Source organism: Rhodnius prolixus, unplaced genomic scaffold (assembly GCF_049639745.1).
Source record: "Rhodnius prolixus isolate KJV_2025 unplaced genomic scaffold, Rpr scaffold_2, whole genome shotgun sequence".
In the NCBI taxonomy this organism is placed as follows: Eukaryota; Metazoa; Arthropoda; class Insecta; order Hemiptera; family Reduviidae; genus Rhodnius; species Rhodnius prolixus.
In genome coordinates this window covers 50,371,512-50,394,747 of record NW_027411592.1, presented here as the reverse complement: position 1 = coordinate 50,394,747, position 23,236 = coordinate 50,371,512, and the positions used below count along the sequence as shown (strand labels likewise).

At 30.6% G+C, this 23,236-nt stretch overlaps 2 protein-coding genes and 1 long non-coding RNA gene across 10 annotated transcripts in view; 2 read left to right on the top strand and 1 right to left on the bottom strand.

Moving 5' to 3' along the window:
* The window catches only part of sgl (UDP-glucose 6-dehydrogenase sgl), an 8,671-nt gene extending 7,599 nt beyond the window's left edge, over window positions 1-1,072 (top strand). For all 4 annotated transcript variants that reach the window (XM_074119861.1, XM_074119860.1, XM_074119859.1 and 1 more), the window contains exon 10: window positions 51-1,072. In XM_074119861.1, the coding sequence (XP_073975962.1) occupies window positions 51-230 (180 nt within the window). In that variant the 3' untranslated portion in view covers window positions 231-1,072. The remainder of the gene's footprint in view (window positions 1-50) is intronic.
* The window catches only part of LOC141449916 (uncharacterized), a 4,242-nt gene extending 1,548 nt beyond the window's left edge, over window positions 1-2,694 (bottom strand). Inside the window, exons 1-2 of one of the 2 annotated variants that reach the window (XR_012455768.1) lie at window positions 2,413-2,694; window positions 1,000-1,161 (exon numbers count right to left, since the gene is read on the bottom strand). This is a non-coding gene — a long non-coding RNA (uncharacterized lncRNA). Of the gene's footprint in view, window positions 1-50; window positions 1,162-2,412 lie in introns of those variants that run through there. The other variant, XR_012455767.1, reaches the window with a different exon arrangement.
* Window positions 1,711-23,236, top strand: babo (TGF-beta receptor type-1 babo). Of its 4 annotated transcripts, none has more exons than XM_074119851.1 (9): window positions 1,711-1,993; window positions 5,346-5,466; window positions 7,371-7,492; window positions 13,801-14,061; window positions 14,558-14,788; window positions 15,954-16,121; window positions 16,849-17,021; window positions 17,546-17,785; window positions 18,208-23,236. In XM_074119851.1, exons 1-9 carry the CDS (start codon window positions 1,927-1,929, stop codon window positions 18,337-18,339), a joined length of 1,515 nt encoding a protein of 504 aa, XP_073975952.1. In that variant the 5' UTR covers window positions 1,711-1,926; the 3' UTR covers window positions 18,340-23,236. The 4 variants fall into 4 exon arrangements, with proteins under 4 accessions (XP_073975952.1, XP_073975950.1, XP_073975951.1 ...); XM_074119849.1 differs by lacking the exon at window positions 7,371-7,492 and adding an exon at window positions 11,170-11,339 and having other exon boundaries at window positions 1,712-1,993; XM_074119850.1 differs by lacking the exon at window positions 7,371-7,492 and adding an exon at window positions 9,984-10,138 and having other exon boundaries at window positions 1,713-1,993.

The following is a 23,236-nucleotide window of genomic DNA, read 5'->3' as shown; positions in this document are numbered from 1 at the left end:
CATAATTATTGGTTGAATAAACTAATACTCTATTTTCTTATTATTTTCAGACTTTAGACTTCGAAAAAATCTATGAGCACATGATGAAACCGGCCTATGTATTTGATGGACGAATGATACTAGATGATGAAAAACTATCAAAAATTGGTTTTCAAGTACATACAATAGGAAAAAAGGTTTGTCGAATGGGATTGAAAAGAACTTGGGCGTCTCTATTCATGAGCTTGTAACTGATATAAATTACATACATTTTATTCAATAAAAGCCCTTGGCATATTCGCCAATCGCTTATTATGTTTTAATTTTTCATTTCTAATTATTGAGGTACGGTCAATTAAAAAGTACTTCGTTAAAACAAATTATAATTGACTCATTTCGACAAATTTGATGGTTTTTAAGGCCCCAAATAACAGTACAAACGAAATTTATTGAGATACCAAAAGTGAACAATGAAAAGAGGAATAAATAAAAAAATAATCTTCATTCCTTCTTAAATGAGAAGATTTAATAATTTGTAATTACGAAATTTTTTTTTCTTATAAATTATTCCAACATTTTTTCCTCTTAAGCATTGCAAAAGACATGTTTTCTTGTAAACATTTATCTATTTATTCCTCTATTATTTATTAATTTTGGGCATTCAAAAATACAGTTTGTTCTGTTTTTTAGACAAAGAATAAATTTTGAGAGACTTGGGCCCTTATGAATTGATTTTTTTATAAAATTAAATACTTTTATTTGACAGACCTCAATAATTTGAAAAGAATCATGACAATTTCATTATTATTCCTTTCACTTGAAATTATGTTAAAAGTGTTCATTTTCATTTTAATTTGTCTTATGTAATAAATTTATATTTATTTAATTATAATAATTAATATATTATATTTATGTATATTTTTTGTTATGGAAGTAAGAGCTTTATATGCTACAGTATTATATGTAATCTTACTTGTTTAAGCGATTATTCAAAATTTTATATGTGCAATCTCGGTTTACCTGTGTATTACTCATAAATTTAAGTCCCATTTTCTGTTTTTTTTTTTATCAAATATAATTTACTGTTCCAGTATTTTTACTATCTATCCTTCATTTATGTTTTATCGTTTTTTTTTGCTTCCAAAATATCAAATGACACGTGGACAAGTGAGTGAAATTACTCTGAAAGTAACAAGCCAAATTAACTGAATATTTTGTGTAATAAAATGCTACAAGAAAGAAAAGAATAAACAAAACTTTGCGCGTAAGTGTATCTTGTTCTACAAAAAGCGAACAGTTCTCATGCACTAGATTTAAGTGTTACATTTGAAATAATTTTTTTTTTTTTTTGCACAATAGGAATAAAAATATGGTAACATATTCAATATCTACATCTCTATAAATTGAAAATATTTTTGTGGAAAATCAATGAAATATTGCTAAAGAAAATACCATTCGTTAAGTTCCTCGAAAACGAGGCAACTTTGAAAATGTGCCGAAAAGTAAGATTTCTTATCAAGTTGAGGTCGAAAACTCTAATAAGAAAAAACTTAAAACATTTATTTCATCTGAAAACAGGTTGTTTACAAAATTAAATAACTAAAAATTCTAGGCAGATGTTGAGAGTATTTCGCTAAAAGCTATCAATTCAGTTTTCGAAAATTGTGGGTGACAAGCGGGCAAGCAGGGCATCTGAGATAGGTTACTTGCGCAGACTACGTATGTATCGCTCTGAGTTAATATATATATTGACCAATAGAACGAGGGTGGAGGGTCCTAATTCTTAGTTCTTACAGCTTCAACCAACTGAATAATGGCGACTTATGAGTTATATGGCAATGTCATTAAGTAGGGACAAATTCCCTGTATTTCACGCGACTCTGAATAAAATGTGTTTCATCAGGGTTGAAAACAAGTGATTTCGTGATGTAGTGTCCGAATTTTAAAATGCATTCTTATTTTCGACTCTTGACTACAATTTCAGTTCTTGTTTGTTTGAGAACTTCCGTTAGGGGTAAGTTAGAAATAATTTTTATTTTTATTTTTGAAGTCTGCGGTAAGTAGTGATAAGTTCTGGATTGAAATAAACGTAAAATTTTCCACATTTTATTTATAACCTCTATACTGTTACTTAGCCACTTTTATTGTAAAGGAATTAGGGGCATTCATAAGTTATTTCTGCCATTATTTACTTAAAATGTGTACCGCATTATTAATTTATCGGGAAAAATTGACCACATTCACTGAATAGAATTTTTTAACCTGATGCTATTCCGTTTTTAAAGTGGTATCAAATGTTAACATATGTTGCTTATTGAAAAATTGCTTTTATTCCATTTTATTTCTAGAACTAAATTATATTAAGTGTATTATTATTTTTGAAATGTTAGAAATGGAAAAGCTAAGTTAACTTAACCTTGAGATGTTACTGACCTATCTGGTATAGTGAGTTCCTTCTCAGTCATCTAAAGAATGTGTTCATGGTACATTCGCATTCTGTACTATTCTATTCATATAATAAATCTCTAAGAAATAATACAGTTTATTTTTACGTAAAGTTCTTTTTTTAAATATTTTCTCTTATTTAGAATTTTGTTAGTAGTGTAAGATACTTCTAAGAATTCATCAAGGCTTAAAATATATTATTAAATTAAAACGTATTTAATTAAATGGTGTTACTAATAAAAAGAAATGCAGATTGTAGTAGAGTAAAGAGTTCAAATTTTAATGTAATCTTATTAAGTACAATTTTTTTTGTTTTTAATCAGCTGAAATTTCAAAACTTAATCATTGTGGTTGCGTAGGTAAGGTATCACCGGTGTTTAATTACTTTTTCTTCCCTCCTAGATAACGTCGAGAGGTTCTCTTTCTTCAAAAAATAAATATAGATCTTATCGTTGCGTTATTAAAATATGTTAACGTTTCAGATAGATGCTTAAAATTTAAGAAAATGATCTTGATAGTACTTCTATTTTAGTAAAGTAATTACTTTTATGAAACTTTTATTAGTTATTGGTTTAATTGCACCTTAAAAATATAAATTTAAGTTTTTAATAGAACAGTGTGAAGTAAAGAGAAGGTCTTACAAATAATAAGAAATACATCGGAACTAAAGTTATTTCAAATATAGTGAGTCAGTCGTTCCATAAGAAATTCTACTTTTGATGGATAAATATAATTCTGAAAAATATATGAGAAGGTTTCATCGATGTTACTTGCTTCTGCAAGAATCTTGTTTATTCGTTACTCTATGTTTTTTGTCATTTGTATCAAGAGGAATGTAGTGGTCTTTCATTACCTTATTATTTGTATTATTATTAATATAACATTATTAATGTTAGGCGTGTAAGCGGTGAGAAGTCTATGTCAGGTAGTAGTTATTATTACGGACATAATGAAATTTTGACGCCTGGTTGAATCTTTATGAGTATTTAACGTCATTCTTTAACATCTCGACTTAAAAAACAAATATTTTTACTTTTGATAAGATGTGTGTTTTCTTTAAACAAAAATGTGAAATATGATTGTTCTCACAAACGCACCATGATAGCTGTTATTATTATATTTTTTTCCCTACGCATCGACATCTCGGTCATTAGCGCCAGATAGCTGTTATTATTCTCAGGATGAAAGAAGTTTTGTCAGTAATTGCTGTACTCTCATGCCAAAGGTTCCAGCTTCTAGTTAGAGTTTATCTTTTTATCAGCTTCTTAAACCTTTTTCGCGAACTACCCTTATGGATAAAGTTGCTTATCACTAACTACTAATTTTGTATAGAGGTTACTGTACCTCGCATTTGTGAGAAACGTGCGAGAAAGTGAATCCTGTAATATAGGCACCGGTTGTAGTGCAACGGAAAAATAGTGAAGGGAAACAAAGTTACGCTGCAACATTTTTTTTAATTCTCTAGTAATTAGCAATGTACATTCTTTTTTGGCTGATCGCAATGTATCTGGGAGCAATGTAAATTAGTCCTTCATTTAGCTGAACATCACAATATGTCTTGGAGAACTCTCATTGGTCGAGAGATCAATTCAAGAATAAACCTTGACAGAAGGAAAAGCGGCATTTGATCTCGGCTTTTCCAGGTTCTTGATCGTTACTGAAGTGCCAATTTGGAGGTTTGCACGTTGTATTGACTATCAACAAGCTAGAAGGAAGGACTTGTATGCTGACTAACAGTCACTTATTTTCCGAGCCAAAATCCTCAAGTACAAATGATGACGTTCTCCCCAAAAAGCCGCTATGAATCGCTCAGAGCAATATTCCTTACGATTTACCCGAAGTCATAGGTCCTTCATTATTTCAAAGCTTTCGCCCAGAAAGCTTAGAAGTGCTGTGCTGTCGTCGCTGACGGGAGCTCGTTGGTTTCAATCTGTAATTTTACAGTAGTGAAATCCAAAAAATCTCGTTCCTGGTCGGAATATGGAATTAGCTAAAGGCATTTTATGGAAAAGCTAGAACAACTACATGTGTACGCATTTTCAAACTTACTTTTCTAGTAAAAGACGGCTAGTTTGTTTTAAATTCTTTTGAATTATTACATACAGTATTTTCTATTTGGATGTTGGATCAGTTTGCAAACCAGCTTGAGTAGCTCTATGTTACATTAGAGAACCTCTGCCTTGTTAGCTCATATTCCTCCGTGGATGGGCAGGGATAATGTTATCTTCAAAAGGTTATTGTCCAGTGACAGTTAGTGCATTAGGATGGCCTAGATCAATTACTTGAATTAGTCCATTAGAACCAAGCAAAAAATTTACCCAGTTATCAATTAGTAGTTTAAAACATTCAACGACGGTCACCGACCATGTGTCTTAATTTTGTGCATTTCTAATTTATTCTTAATGATTTTCTTATTTAAACATATAATATAAATGACTAAAAGACTATAAAAATAAATAAAACATCCACCATTTTAATTTTATTTATTAAAATATTAATAAAAGTTAATATAATGAAGAGTGAGTCTTCTAATTGTGCAAAATGCACCGTTTGTGATGGTGTAACACAAAAGAGGAGAATTTCGTAACCGGCAGTTGACCAAAAAATGCAAGTTTCATGAGGAAATTCAAGGGCGTTACTTCATGTGGAAGAGAAATATAAGGCTTACCACTACTGTAAGCTTGCAATAGTTTAGAACTTTATTTTACCTCTAGGAAATAAATAACTTGGTAAAAATAATCCTTTAAACAAAAAAATGAGACCCATTTGTTGAAACCAAAAAGTATCACCATTTTATTGAAGAATTATTGTTGTACAAACAATTTTGTAGAAATTAGGTTTAAAATACGTCAAAAATTAAATTAAATTTAAAATACGTTCGTATGTTGAAATAATTTAGCTTTTATTATTGTATTTTTCAGCACTAAAATGTCATTGCGATATTTGTGTAGCAGAGACGAATTTTTCTTGTGTAACCGATGGGTACTGTTTCACATCCGTGTCTTTGGATAAAGCAACAAACAAGATACAAAGTGCATTTAGGTAAACAATTCATGCAATTTGGATAAGTTTTAAGTTAAATTTATTAAAATAAACTAAAACTTTGCATAGGAATAGAAAAATCAGCGTAATACATTTCATTATTTTATTTTCAAACACTTGAAAGTTCTTTATGGTAAAGAAAATTTCGATTAGAAAAAGCACATTCTAGGGATTGTAGATGTACTTGCATCATATTAACTTTTTTGTTCGTAAGATTTTTAAAATAATTTGTCGTTCATAAAGTTTTGAGAGTTTAATAAACTTTAAAATCAAGAAGTTGCCCATTTTATATATGTATAGTATTTTTATGGGGTATTGTATATTAGGACTTTTAATTAGATTATTGGGCTCCTTACTCGAGCCAGAATTCTCTCAGATATTCAAGGGAAATTCTAGACGGGAAACCGAAAGTAGTAATTCTGATATTATTCTGAACAAGGCTTTCCAAGAAGGTTGGTAATTTTCTTCTTTAACCCTGGTATTTGCTTAGCTTCGCCTCCCACGCCACGTCCCTCCATGTTCCCAAGATCAAAATAGGAACCACAGGGATTGTTCTGAGGGGAGTGGAGCCGATATTCAAGTATAATCTCCCTAGTGTTCCTCCATGCATCTCTCTCTGCAAAGCCCTCCACACAGATGTCCTCTATTTGTTCAAAAATAAAAAGTTAGGAGTGTTCAAAGAAGGGTATACTTTTACACTCCAGGAAACGTTCCTGTCTCTCTAATGCTTAACAGTACTATAGATTTAGTAACGAATTATCTTGTAACTGCTTCTAGGACTTGAGCTCTAAATTGTTGAATCGCCAGCTCCGAAGAAATAGAATGATCATAACCGCAGTTGGTTCCTCATTGGGGCTGATGCAAGGGGTGGGATCACTTAAATTCCATCCAGATCTTGAATTATTTTGGATCTATTTTCGATGTTTACGGTCATGCATTACTCTTAAGTACTCGTTGAAATGTACACAAAATGCGGGTAACTTCTAACCTAAAGATATTTAAAAGTTACCTTTATAGAGATAATAATCAACGGTAGTACTACTAACATAGATAAGTTCATTATAGATAATTAACTCGTATTTCTAAAAGTAAATAAAAACATTTATTTATTTTTATTTCTTGTTATTGACCTTATTGACCACGTTTTCTTGTTGGCTAAGATGATTAACCACTCCTTAACTAATTAATTTAGAGTTAATTTGCGAAAAATCTGTATACATTTTTGGTCACGTTCATTTTTCTGAAGTGCAGGTTTATAGAAGATTGAGACAATACAGTTAATAGTTTTTGGGTACGTTTAATTGGTGCTTACAACCTTCGGTTCTAGAGTATCCACAATTACCACTCAGGTATATTACTTCAACTTGTCTTTTTTAGTTAATATATCACCTCTTTTGAATTTTTGCATCAATGTTAGGCAGATCGTTAATTCATCTCAACTTAAGAAATTTTAAAAATTTATGCAGAACATCTTTTGCCAATTAAGTCTTAGAATGCCAAAAGTTTCGTATTCCACTTTACATTGAATAAACAATACTGACCAATCAGAATTTGAAATATGTTTAAAGAACATTTTATCACAGAAAAAGGTTTTAAATAAAATCATGTACAGCCATGTAATAACAAAGCAAATACCCTGAAAAACGGCAATTATTTGACTCACCCCATGATTTGTACTTGAAACCAACCAAGAAGATTGTCTGATTCAATTTTTTTGTTTTTGTTATAAGTCTTTGATGCAAGTACATTATTCACAATAGGAGTTGTATTATTATTAAATTATTTGATATTTTTACTTGTTTAACTCAAGAAGGGATTTAAGTAACCAAGGTAAAAACAATTGAAGGAAAGAACCCTAATCAATGTGTGTACATATTTTGTTGTGTGATTGTTTCGCCCCAAAGGTGTTATGACAAGGCACACTGGTTTCCTCCTGAGAGGCCGGTACGGTGTTTCAAGTCGGATGATACAGCATGCTGCAACAACGCGGACTATTGTAACAAGGCCTTATATCCATTGCCTGCAGGTAAACCCGTGTGCAACCATCCTTAGTCCCCCATCCAATCAGTCCCCATCAAGGCAGCCAGTTCTCTGTATTGAATTTGCGTTTTGTTAAATTGAAGAGATAAGTTTTGAATTCAACGTTATTTCTAAGTTTAAATATAGTTAAATTGCTGCATTTGTTAAATTTATTCACGTGGGAGTTATACGATTAATGATTTAAAACGTTTCTGCTGTATCCATTTATACTTAATTGTTTCTTCGAAATAATCCAGAGTTCTGAAGTAAGCACCTAAAAGGAAGAGGCTCAGACTTTATTTCGGTAGCATGATATCCTGTTATTTATTTTTTAAAATTAAATTACTGGGTTTCACTTTCCTTTGTATGCAAGTTGTAATTAGGTGTAAGAACTATCGTCTAAGAATTTTACTCTGGGAAAGACCGATGAATTATCAAAACTGGGTAGTCAGAAGGATTCAAAAAATGAGATTAAGATAACTAAGTTCGGAGTGTGTTACACTGATTTACTGAGCTAATGTTTCAAAGAATTCTGTTAATCAATCACTAGTTTTCTAAACTCAATGTTTAATTATTTTTACTTTTTAGAAGATATATTTCATGTCGTAACAGATATTTTGCTGTATAACTTTAAATTTATTGAGGGATAAAAATGTAAATGCTTTATTAAATCAATCAACCGACTCGTTTTCTAAAAAAGGGGTAAATTCGTTTTTCTGGAGGGCTTTTAAACCTGTAGCTTGTAGAAATCGATGACAAATGAAACAATTAGGCATCTCATCCACTGAAAGCGACTACTAGTTAATTACTTTATTACATCAAATTAATTTATTTGAGCGAGTTTGCTTTGAGCATCTTATTGTAGGTTACTTCGAGCGACTATCAATTAGCGGCTTTATTCGAAAACGTTCTTAGAAACTAGTGGTAAAATTAATATTGATGTCTTAATTCATTTTTCCTCCCTAGCGATGTGTCTGACGTAAACTAGTAAAAGAAGCATTAGGTGTTCAGTAAATTCAAACTTAAAATACCAGAGTGTATCAAGCTATTCAAAGAAAGTTATTATAACAGCTAAATAAGCATTTTTGTCATAAATGTGGATATGGTTATGCCCTCAGAATTTTGCCTGTAAAGTTCGTTTTGTATTTTAAGTATAATTAAAATTTATTTACTATCACATCTTACAAAATTATTTTCATGTACGAATACAGTTTTCTTCAAAATTTAGAATGTCTGATATTTCGGCGCTTATTTTTAGTCTAGTGAGCAACGATCACAATAACGGCAGAAAGATTTAAATTAGCCTCTTCGGTCATGTTGGCCTTCCAATTCAAGCTTCTTGCCTCTCCCTTAAAAACCCACTTGCAGTAATGTGCTTTTGCTTGTCTATTCGTAAGTATTGCACTACATCTTAAGTTTTGTAGAAACATCAGCTCGGATCAGAAAAAAAAAACTTTTTATATTGTTTATTGCAATGTCAAACGTACTCTCATGCACCATTCTTAAATGAATCTTAGGCCTTTTTAAATAGTTTTAAAGATAAATCCGTTACGGGATATTTATTAAGCAGTTTTAGTAAATTTCTACGAATTTATTTGACGCCCATTGAAGGAGGTTGTGTACATTTCTAACAAACCAAAAATTTGTTAATCACAGTCACGAAATTCATTTATTATAAATTTTGTGTTTTATTTTGTAGGTGTAAAGCATTTATTTGAGCAAACAGTCGCAAACACTAGTTTGATAACTGAATGTAGATGTGGAGTAAAGATATGTGGTAACTACTAACATCACACCCAATTTCAAGGAAATAAGTTGATATTCTTGCGTGCAGTAGACGCAATTGTTCTCGTAACTCTTGGTGGTCTCTTTACTGGTGTCTAACACACAAAGTAGCCAGAAATCGTAGTCGCTTTCAGTGTCGAGAGACCTTACTAAAAAAAAAAAAATACCTATTTCACGTTTAAAGTGATTTGTTCTAAATTACAATTATGATGGTAGAGCTAACTTAATCGTTATAGTAATAATTTTGTAAATGTGAGGTTTGAACCCGAGGTTTCTTTTTTATTCATTCGTTATTGCCAGTACAATATTGTATTTTGTGTTGTAAATGCAGATAGTAAATAACTCACCGTACCCTCTGTTTTCGCTTTTATTGACTAGCCCTATACAAAAAGAAGTTTTTCAAAATTTAGGGTTGTTTGATGTTGATAAATAAGATATCGTTGTAGTTCTAGCAGACGGTTCAGCCTTGTTGGTGTGACTTCCTAAAAAGTGACTTACCTCATGTAACTGCTAGTTTCCTGCACCCGAGGAATTTTAGCGTGTGCGCGTGTGTATTTGTCTGTGTGTGAATAACAATTCCCATAGCGTGATATATCGCGCTTTTGTTCCCTCTCTCAGTAAAGAGAGATGGAAAGTTAAAAATCTAACCACTGTATTGTTTTGTGTCGTTTTGTTTTGCAATTGTCTTCGGGTGGAACGCTACTATGGCGCAGATGTCTTGACAAGGAAGTTACTCATCCACCAGAGAACCCCATCGTATGCCATTCCAACGGTAAACATAACGACTCCTTTGTCATAGAATGTTGCAAGAAATATGACTTCTGTAACAAAGATCTGAAACCGGTACTTCATGAACGTAAGGAATCAGGTAGGTCCATCAGTGGCTGATACACTTCAGACGCCCATGCACCCATTCTTGAGTCTTACAATTCTTCAAGAGTAGTTGATTGCATATTCTTTCATGCATGTTTTTCATTCCTATTCACTTTTTAGGTTACTATTGCTTTTATAATTTTCTATAATTACTTCAAATTCTTTTTATTTATTTATTTTTCGCTTGCAATATTAATCTGATAATTTGTAAACATCCATAGGTTCTTGTTTTCCTTATTTTATTTTTTCATTTTGAAAGAGAGGTTTGAGGAATACCTTTGCAAGTTTTATTATTTTTAATGTTTAAGTTTATTAAATTGATAAAAACCCTTAAAACAAATTTGTTTAGTTTTTAAAAGAACATGGCGGAATTGATATCTAAGCTAATTAAAAAAAAAAAAACAGATTAAAACTTTTAATCAGCCTATCTAATTCTGAATATTAATTTTGTGCAGGTTTTATGAATCTTAAGACAGAATTTTTTTGACTACTAACGACATCGTAAGGTTTTAATTGTAATTTAACTTAAAATACCTTCGAATTTAATCAAGTTTCATGTAAGTATTTATGATAGCACGCACTATGACCCTCTCTCATCATAAACACAAATTATATTGAAAATTAAGAAAAAGAGAAACTCTCATCATCCAAAATTGGCTGATTATTTCATGGTTTCTTTCGAGTAGATTTCATTAGCAAAATACCTTGTACTTGTATCTTAAAAAAATCAAATTTCTTCCAAATACGAATGAAACCGAAGTAAAATTAGTAATTTTGATTGGCTTATCTATTTTCTCATACGCTGCAGTAATGTTTCCTTCAGTCAATGTAAAGCAAAGGTGAACCTTAAGCCAAAATTGTAATTTTTACTTTTGTATTAAGGGTTCTTCACAGAACAAAGTTAAAACTGTTGGATGTTTACTATGTGCACGCTCTTATTTTAACCTTAGAGCATATGGATTTGTCAAACTATCTTTCTTTTTCTTTTTTCTTTTTTTTTTTTCTATAATTTCTATCCATCTGTAGGTGTTTGCCAGAGAGTATTATCTTCCCACCAAAGAATCCTTTTTGGTGCCTTCATACACCTGACTGGAAGCCAAGTGATAATTGCAACTCTCATATGAAAACATGTGTGTTCATGGAATGCTGCGATTCGGATTTATGTAATAATGGAAAATTTGAGGCCAAAATTAGAGGTGAGTCTTATTAATTGCCTCGTGAACATCAGTGAAGGCAACAGAAGCGGGTTCACCTTGTGTCTGTCTTTGTGTTTTTGATTCGTTATTTTATTTTATTTTTTTTGAAAAGTGGTGAAAGAATTTGATTGTTTTTAAAAATTCTGAAAATAAATTATAATAATTAAAAAAAAAAAACTATAAAACTTTTTGCGGATTGTGTCAATGCAAAAATGCGCATACTAACTTCTGCAGTTTTATTGTTTGCACCGTGGCTGCGAAGAAAAAAGAAAAACTTATGAAAACATGAGATTTTCGTGTAACTCTTGAGTTATTTATCTGAAACATATCTGGACATTTTTACCGATATCCCTTCAAATCTTAATAATCCTCTGAAGTGCCCCAAAAAATCAGTTCTTCAATATTCCAAACAACGTTTTTGAAAAGATAAAATGACATAAATTTTACTTTGAAATACCTTAGAAAACTAAGCAATAAATGTTGGTTTTAAGTAAATTCTTAATTTTTTTTTAATTTAGTTGTTTAAACGTTTTTTACAATTGATTTTCCAATAAAATAGCGTGCAGGAATTTTCATAATTATAAATTTTAATTATGTTGAACTCTAATTGTAAAATATACTTTTCCTTACTGTTTTCTATAGTAGAAGAATCAATTCGGAGATAATGTTATTTAGCCTAAGGTTAGGTGCTTTTTTTATTTAATTTTTTTAATTGAAGTGAATATCTTTCATTAAAAAAAAAACTGTTAGCAGTTTCAGAAAACTTGTAGTCTAGAAATTGTCCCAAACTACTGCCTATTTAAAAGCGCCTTCAAACAGTTGCTTTTTCTGCTGTTTGGAAGTTGGTAAATACAACGAATATTCTTCCAGAATTTTCAGAATAAAAATGATAAATGAAAGCTATGCGTTTATTGAAATACAATCACTTCAACACTACTTTTGGGTTCTAATATTTATGGAATTTAATTTTTTCAGGGGAATCAATGGTTATTCTTTTAAGTAACATAATGATTATTTTTTTTTAAGTTTTTGATTCAAATGCATGAGATTAAGACATTGGGAAGTAATTTTAAATGGTGCATTAAAAATTTGTCTGAAATCATTTTTTAAAAAAAGTACCGATCTAATAATTTGTTAAGAATCAGTCAACTTCTATAGTATATTAGTAAAGAGGACCAATTTATTCCAGCTGTCAGTATCATTTTTATTGCTGGACTCAAAGAAAAATGTAGAATCTTATTTTGAATGGTCTCTGGAGATAAATATATCTCTATACAAAAAAAGTTATTTTTACTTTGATTGGGGTTAGCAACTACTTTGAATGATGGAATTCGTCATAAATGTAAGTAATGTGTGCCAGATTTAGCTGATTAAACAATTAACCAATGTAATGATTATTTATTTTTTCTAATAAAGAAAGAAAAAAAGAAAAAGAGTTTACCTTTTAGACTCGTTTGAATGCACGCTATTTACTTTTTCAGTTGGGAGACTCTTCTTGGACAAGTACGTATATACTTATTTTCTTTTTTTTTTATAGTCTGTATAGCATGAATTCGTTCGAATGGTATAATTTAAAGTAACAACACTTCAAATAATGGTTCTTGGCGAAATAGCATGTTTAATGCATGACAAAGCAATCGAATGGTTTGAATTTCAAAGAAGCCTACTTGCACGACTTATATCCACTAATTCATTAAAAAATAAAGATTATGTTTATGCATTCTAAGTTTTAAATTTATATTTTTATTTTATTATACCTTTTTTTTCTTTTTTTAATTCAAGCACTTTTTATTTTTATATTTTTTTATTTTAGAAATTTAACTTGGGAAACCTTTTTAATTCTTTTTCAGCTTTATTACTAAATGATTTTTAAGATTTAAAAGCAATTCCCAAATAATGTTTTACATTAAATGAGTGTTTCAGAAAATTGAAATTTTATTTTCTTTTATTAACCAATTTTATAAGTTTTGGAGCAGTCTCTTTGCATTTAAATATTTTCTGTACCTTGTTCACATACTTTTGTTGTGTTTTAAACAGTAGAAGTTGGTTAAAAATTCGTTTTAATTTTTTTGTGCTTAGGATGTTGCAGATGTTTACGTCATCCACAAGCACATTTTTTATTAACAATAAAATGTGATAATTTATATTTATATATATATATATATATATATTAATTATGAATTTCAGAAAAAAAAATTCTCTCAGAAAATAACGAACGGGACACTGTTATTTTTATATCCATTCGCTAAGCTTTCATTTTCGTGAGTAAATGGAAAAGAAATTTATTCTCTTAATCTTTCTATTGTGGAAACGTTCCTTTGGTAGAGTAACCGTTTAAGACACTTCGAAAAAATTTCAAAGTAGTAATATTTTAGGCCAGTTAAATTATTTTCACCTAGGTGTATTCATTTAAATGTATATTTTAGTAATTCTCATTAATTTTGATTTTCTTTTTTATTAGCATGGAAAATCGGCGGAGGCGCCGGTGACTTGGATATAAGAGATTCATCACCCTTGGGTTCACTGGAATTGGCTTTGGCGATAGCACTTCCTTTTTTCCTGCTTTGTGGCTTAATAATGGTAGGATTTTCTTGTTGGAATCGTCACAAAGGTAGCTCACGATATCATTGCCCTGAATCACTAGACGGAACTGAACAACCAATTCTAGGCAATGTATCTCTTAGAGATATGATTGATATGACTACCTCTGGATCAGGTTCAGGTAATCTTGTAGATGTGCAAGTAATTAATAAGTATGATAGTAATTTTATTTCAGTTCATAATTCTTTTATCATAGAAAGTTTTAGGAACAAAAGGCAATTACCCTTTTTATGTCTCCATTCAGGGAAACGAACTTAGTAAAAAAAAAAAGTCTAAAAACCGAATATCATTCTTCCATTATTAATGGCTAAAACATCTCGTTCGTGGGATTTGGATTAGCCTTGAGTAAAACCAAAAAAGAAGGAGAAATGGGGCCGCAGATACAATGGGCTGAGTTTAAAGATTAGTAAGACAAATAATTAGATGCCTTTAGATTTTTTTTTTGCTGGTAGCCTCTTTCTCACCTTCTGTGGACAGTATAAGTATTACCTTGACAAGAGAACAATGTTCGAAATGGGCAGTACATTAAGAACGCGCCGTAACCGGAAATGTAAAGCGCCTTAAAATAATAATCTTTAAGGATTATTCTAATTTAATATACTAAAATTCTGTTTTAGGATTACCTCTACTTGTACAGAGAAGTATTGCACGACAAATACAACTTGTAGATACTATCGGAAAAGGAAGATTTGGTGAAGTTTGGCGAGGACGTTGGCGAGGAGAGAATGTAGCTGTTAAAATATTTTCATCAAGAGAAGAAAGGTCATGGTTCAGAGAGGCAGAAATATATCAAACAGTTATGTTGAGACATGATAATATTCTCGGATTTATTGCTGCTGATAATAAAGGTAAATGTTATTGGAATGTTATGACCGCAGTAAACTTCCAACATTGATTATTTAATTGTAAATGCAATTAAGTCAGCAGTTATCGTGATTACTTATAATATCTTGATTTTATATGTCTGAGCACGTTTCACTGACCTGCTTCGATCTCACATCTGTGTCAGCTATTGTAGTGGCAGACGCAAACATAGTTTTGAGTCAAATTCTCTACATCAAACTGAATGAAAGTCGGAACGGAAACCGGTCAGGGTTATCAAAAAACATGCGACCTAAGATGGATAAATTCTTAACTGGGTACATCCCAAAAGCTATTTAAGCAGCTTCTAAATAGAATATAATTTCTTGATAAAACCAAAACTTGTTGCTTGTAAAGTCAAGTTCTTCCCTCAAGAAGAAAAGGATTAGAAGTTATGGCGTCAACCAAAAATGCTCCTTAGAACTAGAATGATTCCTTAGCTGACTCCTTAGGAATGATTTATATCTTTAAAAGGTTACTGAACACTTACTGTACTAATTCAATCGATTCAGGCACTATTTATACTGCAGAAATGTACGGAAGGAAGGATTAAAAGATTTTAGAAGAATGTTTTGATGAACTTCAGAAATGCGGGGAAAAAAGAGTATTTAGAAGGTGACCTATTCCAAAACCAAAAATATATTGTCGTCTAGGTTTTGATAATCGTACATGTCAGTATTATTGCTCGCAGCTTAGTGAAACTTCACGTGAAAATATTAATTTTAAAGTATCAGCAGTGATAAGTGATGGAATATTTTAAAGAAAGTGAAGTGCTATGCTTTTTAAAAATGGTTGACAAAAAAAGTAAGAAAACGAGATAAGTTCCTATTTTAGTGAAGTATTTAGAAACTTAATGAGTTCTTAAACACTCATTGTCGTCCAAATATTTCATAACTTACCAAATTAATTTTATAAAAAAGAAAATCTGTAATTTTTCATTTTGTTATTTTAACTTTATATTCATATCATTTAGAAACTAATGTATTTAGGCTGGGGAAACAAAAAATATTCAGGAAGGTGAACGTTTCTACGTTCTTCTTTCGGTTTATGATATTATTAATATCTGGACTCCAGTAGTAAGAAACGAAAAATGTATTATTTTCAAGACTAATAAATAAATGTTATTTCATTGATGAATAAACGAAATTTCAGATAATGGGACATGGACTCAGTTATGGTTGATAACCGATTATCACGAACATGGTTCATTATTTGATTATCTAAATAGAACAACCGTAGATGTGCCAGGCATGATCAAAATGGCACTTTCGATTTCAACAGGTTTAGCTCATTTGCATATGGAAATCGTAGGCACACAAGGTATGAAATTTATGAACTTTTTCTTAACATGTTGTGAGCACTATGTTTTGTGTTTAAATTATTTAATGGCCGAAGCGGGGTTTTATTCTTACTTAAATATATTGTGTTGGGTAAAATGACTTCCAATTATGCCAGACTATCGACTTTCCTCTTTACTAATAGTCCCCAACTTGCAACTTGACTTGCACCCAGACTAAAAGAATATCTTTACCAGCTGCCAGCTCTTTCAGGCGCCTAGAACAAACTATACCAATCTTATGGGATGGTACAAAGAACGCTGGTCTCCTAGATAAGCCAAACGTTGAATATTCTCACCTAGCAGTCAAGTCAATGCGTCCATCACTCTACAACGCATATCCCCCCCCCCCCAGGCTAATCGACGTCTGTGGTCATTAGCACCCTACAACGCGCATATTACTAACAGTTTAATAAACTTTGAAAATACTTATGCATAACATCATTGGCTAAACATTAAAAAATATATTTGTTTCTATTTTATTTTTTTATAATTCGTAATCATATAAGTAGCAATATTAAAAATTTATGTACAATATTTTCATTTTCTATAAACCATTAATAAAAACTCATCATGCTAATTTCGTGCTAACTGGACTTCCAGTATTGCATATCTAGTCATAATTGTTTAAATGATAGCACTTCTTAAAACTTATTTTATTTAAAAACAAAACAAAAAAAATTATGTTTATTTGGTAATTTTTAATTTCAGGGAAGCCTGCTATAGCTCATCGTGATCTGAAGTCGAAGAATATTTTGGTGAAAGCAAATGGTACTTGTGCAATAGGAGATTTAGGCTTAGCTGTTAGGCATGAAGTATCTACTGATACGGTAGATATACCTTTAAACAACAGAGTTGGTACAAAGAGATACATGGCACCAGAGGTACGAAATTTTTAATTTAGATTTAGAGATAATTTTGCTTTTTTTTCCAAATATTTTACAAAAGAGCAATTGAAACTTATTTAGTATGACAGCTTTTTTTGGCATCAGAGACTTGGAGAACAGAAGCCAGTAAATTAATAAATTTTTTGTATTTAAAAATATTGATTGAAATGATTTTTCGTAATATTATTCACTATTTCTTTTTCCTTTAGAAGTCTATTTATCCTCAGGGACCATATTGAATTTATGTTTTTCAATGAACCATGACAATATTTTAGATAACTAAGCCGTGTATCTTACTTATTTAAGCTGTGAATGCAATCTCTTTACAATCTATGCGCAACTTGCAATCTCTTTACATAACTTCCTCAAACAGGAATAACTTAGAACACTAGGATTCTGCTGCCGATTGTTTTCGTCGTATACAAAAAAAAGAAGAAATTTGTTGGATATAATATCATCTAAGGTGACCTGGTAATTTTACTATTAAATAGGTGTTTATTTTTTTTAATTTATATTTGTAGGTATTAGACGAATCAATGAATATGAATCATTTTGATTCATTCAAACGAGCAGATGTGTATGCATTTGGTTTAATAATGTGGGAAATCGGACGAAGAGCTAATGTAGGCGGAATCCACGACGATTATCAATTACCTTTTTTTGATATGGTACCTTCAGATCCCACTATCGATGAAATGAGGAGAGTCGTGTGCATCGATCGAAAACGACCAAGCGTACCAAATCGATGGCATTCTTCACATGTGAGTTTTTGTTTTTTTGTTATTAAAAAAATACTACCGCCACTGCTGAACATTTCATCTCAGGCTTTTTGCTTGTTCGGTCTTAGCCGGTCAGCCAATTGAGAATTGTAATTTTAATTTGCTTTTCAGGTCATCAAAACAGAAAGTGTCGGTGGTTTTGAAATAATTGTGATGTATTTTTTATTTTATAATTAAAGATAAACATTTTAGACATAAGATTCCCAAAAACTGATGAGATTATCGTCTTAGACTTTAATGATATATGCTTACTACTCTTGGAAAAATGTCTGATTTAGAGAAAGTTAATATAAATTTTAAGAAACGGCAATTGAAAAAACTTCTAGGATCCTGACCTTCGCTGGAACCATAAAGCCATCATAGATTAAATAATTTCGTAAATAAATAATATTGTTCATTTTTAGGCATTACAAGCCATGTCAAGAGTGATGAAGGAATGTTGGTACCATAATGCGGCAGCAAGATTAACTGCACTTCGTATTAAGAAAACATTAGCTAACTTAGCTGCTTCTGAGATACTCAGAACAGTGGCGTAGCCAGATTATATTAAAGGGTCTTAGATATATTCATTTTTAAAAAAACCTTTAGAATTACCGAAATAGATTGCAAAAACTTTATGTACATAAAATTTTCCTTTTTAAGGGACTAATAAAATATTATCCTAGTTTAGTAGGACTAATGAATTAAAATTGCTATAATCTGCATTAAATTGTTTATGGATTGTGCACATCTAAATTTCTAAAACTAAAAGCACACAGCGTATAGAAGAAGAAAGTGTAATTATTCTTATCCGCCTCTAGATCATGGTTTAAGTACGAACTAACGACCCTTCTGTCGGATAGTTCAGTAAACACTCATACCTATTGTGTTGAAGTAAATGTAAATTTATGAAGCAATATTTTCTGATTTTTATTTCTTAACTTTACATACTTTACAATTCCCAAAATTTTAGGAGTGAATTTAGTTCATGAATATTTTTTTTGCCAGGTTTTAAAGTTGGTAATCACGTTAAAACTGAAAGTCTACTCATGAAATGACAAAGTCTGAAAAGGAAAGTGTCATAATCTAAATTAGCCAATTCTGAAACTATTGCTGCATTTTTTTTTTCGCACAACAGATTTAAATAGGGCACTAGAAAGCTACAAAGATAATGATGAGTTTACGAAAACCCTTTATAGTGTAGCAGTACCAGTTCTAGTATTCTTAATTAGTCAGCAAGTTCAAACTGGAGCTTTCGGTTTCATCTGTGTGTCTTCTGTACATATTTATCAAAATATGTGATTAGGTACTTATATTTGCTTACATTTTAATTAACTTGGTTAAAAAGTTATTTGTAATTTAAGTGGCTGTGTTTTCATTTAGCAAAACATTTCAGCACTGATACATAATGATAATTGGGCGGTCATTGAACTCCAGAAGTAATTACATTTGTTCCTTCTATACGCTAAGCTAAAACTATATCCACCGGATGTTTATTGTAATTAATTGCAAAGTTACTGCTGATTTTTGGCTTGAACACAAAGATGCTTTTCGAAAAATTGCTGCTGAAGTTTTAGTTCGAAAAAAGAAATTATGAAGGATATTTACAAGTATGTGAAAATACCCAGCATCCACAATCCCAATAGTGCAATTACCTAATTTAGCTCCAAATTTCCTGTAAATAGTCCTTATGTAGCCTTTAATTCCCCACATTTTAATGTATTAATACTTAATATAATTGAATTATGAATTGGGAAGACCAATTCGTCATGTTTATTGCCTGCCCTACATTGGATACCTGAATATGCAATTTTAATATTTAAAAAAGCAATTTTAGTGTATTTCTTATTCTATTTTTATTAGTTTATTTATTTTTAATATGATTTACTCAAAAACTGCTGAGTATTTATTTATAATGAAACATTTCGAAGAAAAATGAAAATATTTCTTTTTGAAGTAAAGAAAATATAATTCGGACATGACTATATAATAATAAAGTATATATATAAAATAAATATTCTACTTTAGACATATCATTCTCATAATAGTTATTCTAAAACCAGTTTTTCACCATTTAATGATGCCTGATTACTAGATAGTTCGCTTCCACTCCTCTCCTTTTAACATTTTATACAACTATTCTCTTTTTCATTCAAGATTTTATCATCTATTATGTGCATATGACATATATTTAAAGTACTCTCAAAATTAAGTGATTTGTAACTGATAAGTGGGTGCGGACGAAGACTGATAATCTCTAATCAATAATATTGGACTCGTTTAAATTTTTTTTTTTCACGTTGCATTTTTTAAATTTCTTATTAAATGTATTGTATATTTGATCAGTTATTATTTTTTTGATGTTTAAAAACTATTTTTCTTCTTAACAATGTGAACTTCATACTAAATGTTATTCCATTAACTTTCTTTGCTATTTTTGTATACTTTGTTTAGTTTTAAATTCATCTTAGGAGAGCATTGTAGTTTTTTTTTTAGATTCCCTTTTCTAAATTTGTTGCTAATTTTTACCGATCAAAACTTCGCACAGCAAAAGAATGTATCCACATTTTCAAGCAATTGGGTATCTGTACCCTTGTTTTATGAATGTTTCCTCAGAGAAAAGTGAAACCCAGCTATTATGGCTTGTCTTGACTGATTTTTCCCATCATAACCTACTTTAACAGTTTTTCGTTAACCTAGAATTTTAAACGTTTTTATCACGATCCTCACAATAATTATATTTTGTGAGCGATTTGACCCGTAAAATATATTTATTAGTCTATAAATCATTAGAATTTCCAAGACATTCCATTTGCCTGTTCAAAGCAGTTCTGAGATATAATCTGAGATTCGCATACCCAAACGAACGTTCTGGATCCTTTGTGATAAAGAAAGGAGGGAGTTCAGCACCCTGCGACCTTCGTAGATCTGTTGTGTCTCCTGACTGGTGCTGGGTGAAACTCTAAACCACACTCTCAATTTAAGGTTTCTGAGCAGCCTTGATTCTGGTGTTCCCATGCATCTAAATACATTTTAAATGATGGTATCGCAGTGAGAAGTTTCCACAAGTGTTGTCACATTTCAGGCCCAGCCCCGTTGGTACTCTTTTAACTCTAAAATATCTCGTAGATACCCATCAGCGCGCCTATCTATTTTTACTGAGCCCGTGGCACACTTCTGATCTTTTACGATTATAGTTATTCAGACAGACCCGGGTCTTTCATCAGTCACAGGTGATTGGTCCAGAGCTTAGCTCTTTAGACCACCTCCTTCTTTTCAAGCTTTTCGTAATAGATGTTAATCCCGCAAAAGGGTTTGGTCCCATAAAGTCGGAATAGGTGCCTTGTCAAATCGTCGGTCATCATATTACATACCTGGCCAACATGATATCCAAAATAAGGTGAATTTAATTTTTCTGCCAGTTCTTTGGGTTAGCCGAGGCTGATGGTATAGGATCTCAGCCAACGGAATGGATTACCGGCTTCCCACATTTACCATGTACTTAATACATCTTCCTATTGTTTGACTTTGTCTGGAAGATGCTGGGCAAATTATGTTTGGGTTTCTGGTATGTAGCACAAATTCTTTAGCCTTACTTCCTTTAAGGGTCCTGATCCAATCGTGAACTACGTGATCGCTTGTCCTTAGATGCTTCACTTCCTCTTGGTGTTCACTTTAAAGAAAAGTTGATGACTCTGTCCTAATCATTCCATCTATAGGGAAGTTCCAAAAAGGGAAGCTGACGTGTACAGGGTTGTCACATCTTGTCCCTCGCAACCTTTCATGTTTAATTATGTAGATATTACATACTAAAACAAACATTGTGAAAGCCCGTCACAAAAAAGGAAACATGGCAATTAAGTCAGCTGTTTACTATTTACTCTGATCACGCGCCTTTGGACAGCATTTCAGTAAGCAGTCTTTGTGATAAAGCAGAATATTTAATTAATTACTGTCAGTGTCCAAAAACAGTTTCGTTTAGTTTGATTATGCTCTCCTTTAGAAAAAGTAACACAAAATTCATTATCACTTAGTGCAGTAACATGGTTGTATTTACAAAAAAAATAAAATAAATAATAATTATAAACAATGCAATAACTCCAAAAATTTTAACCACTGTGATAATTCTTAAATGATCAAAATAGAAATGCAAAACGTGATTTATTAAAGCTATAACTCAACCTGTAAATACTTTAGATGGTGCTTTTAAGTTTGTCATCCCTCCCCCCTAATAATGTAGCCCAAGGCTCCAAAATAATAATAAAAAAAGAATAAACTTTATTTTATAGAAGGTTTAATAAAGTAGTGTTCATTTTATTCTCACGAAGTGAAATTGTTATAACATTTTTAAAAAAGTTAAAATTAAATATATCAAATAATGTTTTGTGAAATACTTTTCTTATATTTCCTTAAAAGGCTCAAATGGATATTTTGTTTAATTCCAATTTATCGAATTTGCTTTCTTCTAATTTATTATGTAATGAATAATTCAATGCTGTGGGGTCAGGAGATTCAATCATGGAGAGTTATAAATTGTTAATATAAATGAATAAAAAAGAAAAGAAATATTAATTGTATATTGCTATCACTGCATTTAATAGCTTAATAGTTTTTTATACTTGTAATATATATATATATATTTTTTTTTTTTAAAAAAAAAAAAAGCTTTCAAATTGTTATGTTTGACAAAAAAGCTGTCTTTTTTAATTTTTTTTTTCTGAACAATATGCTCTACTAGCCCTATATAAAAAACTAGCCCTACTTAAAACAAAAATGGCTTATCATTTGTATAGTAATTGTACTGATAATTCACACCTTATTACCTCCTTGAGTTAAATTGAATTAATTATAAATATATTCCATTAAATTATATTTTCCTTGTATAAATGTGACTGTAAATGTCTGCTTTTTTGTACATAAATTAAAAAAAAAAAATATTTGAGGATATATATGTACATCCAATATATCTTACCTATACATAAGAGATTATTGAAGGAAAATGAGCTTTTATATAAACGAAAGAAAGAATTAATTATTGTATTACATTATCTGTCCTATGTGAACCGTGTATAGTTCTGTTATTAGCTCATTCTCTCAATTTGTAATAAAATTCTTTTATTCTTTAAGTGCCAAAAAATAAATATATAAAACTAATAAATAACTCATTAAAAATAATTAGAATTCCTATTTGAATCACTGGTGTTTATAAATTTAATAAGTTATACATATTTATGTATAAAGAACATCTTATATATATAAGGAAACATATTTACAAAGATTTAAAAAAAGAAAATAAAATGCCCTTTTTTATGAATTTACCTTATTGAAATAAAACTAATAAGTTTCAGAATGATATATTTCAATTTATGTATTTTTTTACATTTTTTGGAACATTTAAATTTCAAAATGTTTCTATTGTTGTTTTATTAATAAAACGACTAACTCATGCATAAA

Bases quoted from the DNA above. Each gene is read 5' to 3' on its own strand.
- babo (XM_074119849.1), top strand. From the start codon at position 1,927: ATGCATTCTTATTTTCGACTCTTGACTACAATTTCAGTTCTTGTTTGT. The intron at 14,062-14,557 runs GTAATCTTGTAG...ATTCTGTTTTAG, and splicing joins TACCTCTGGATCAGGTTCAG to GATTACCTCTACTTGTACAG. The intron at 17,786-18,207 runs GTGAGTTTTTGT...GTTCATTTTTAG, and splicing joins ATCGATGGCATTCTTCACAT to GCATTACAAGCCATGTCAAG.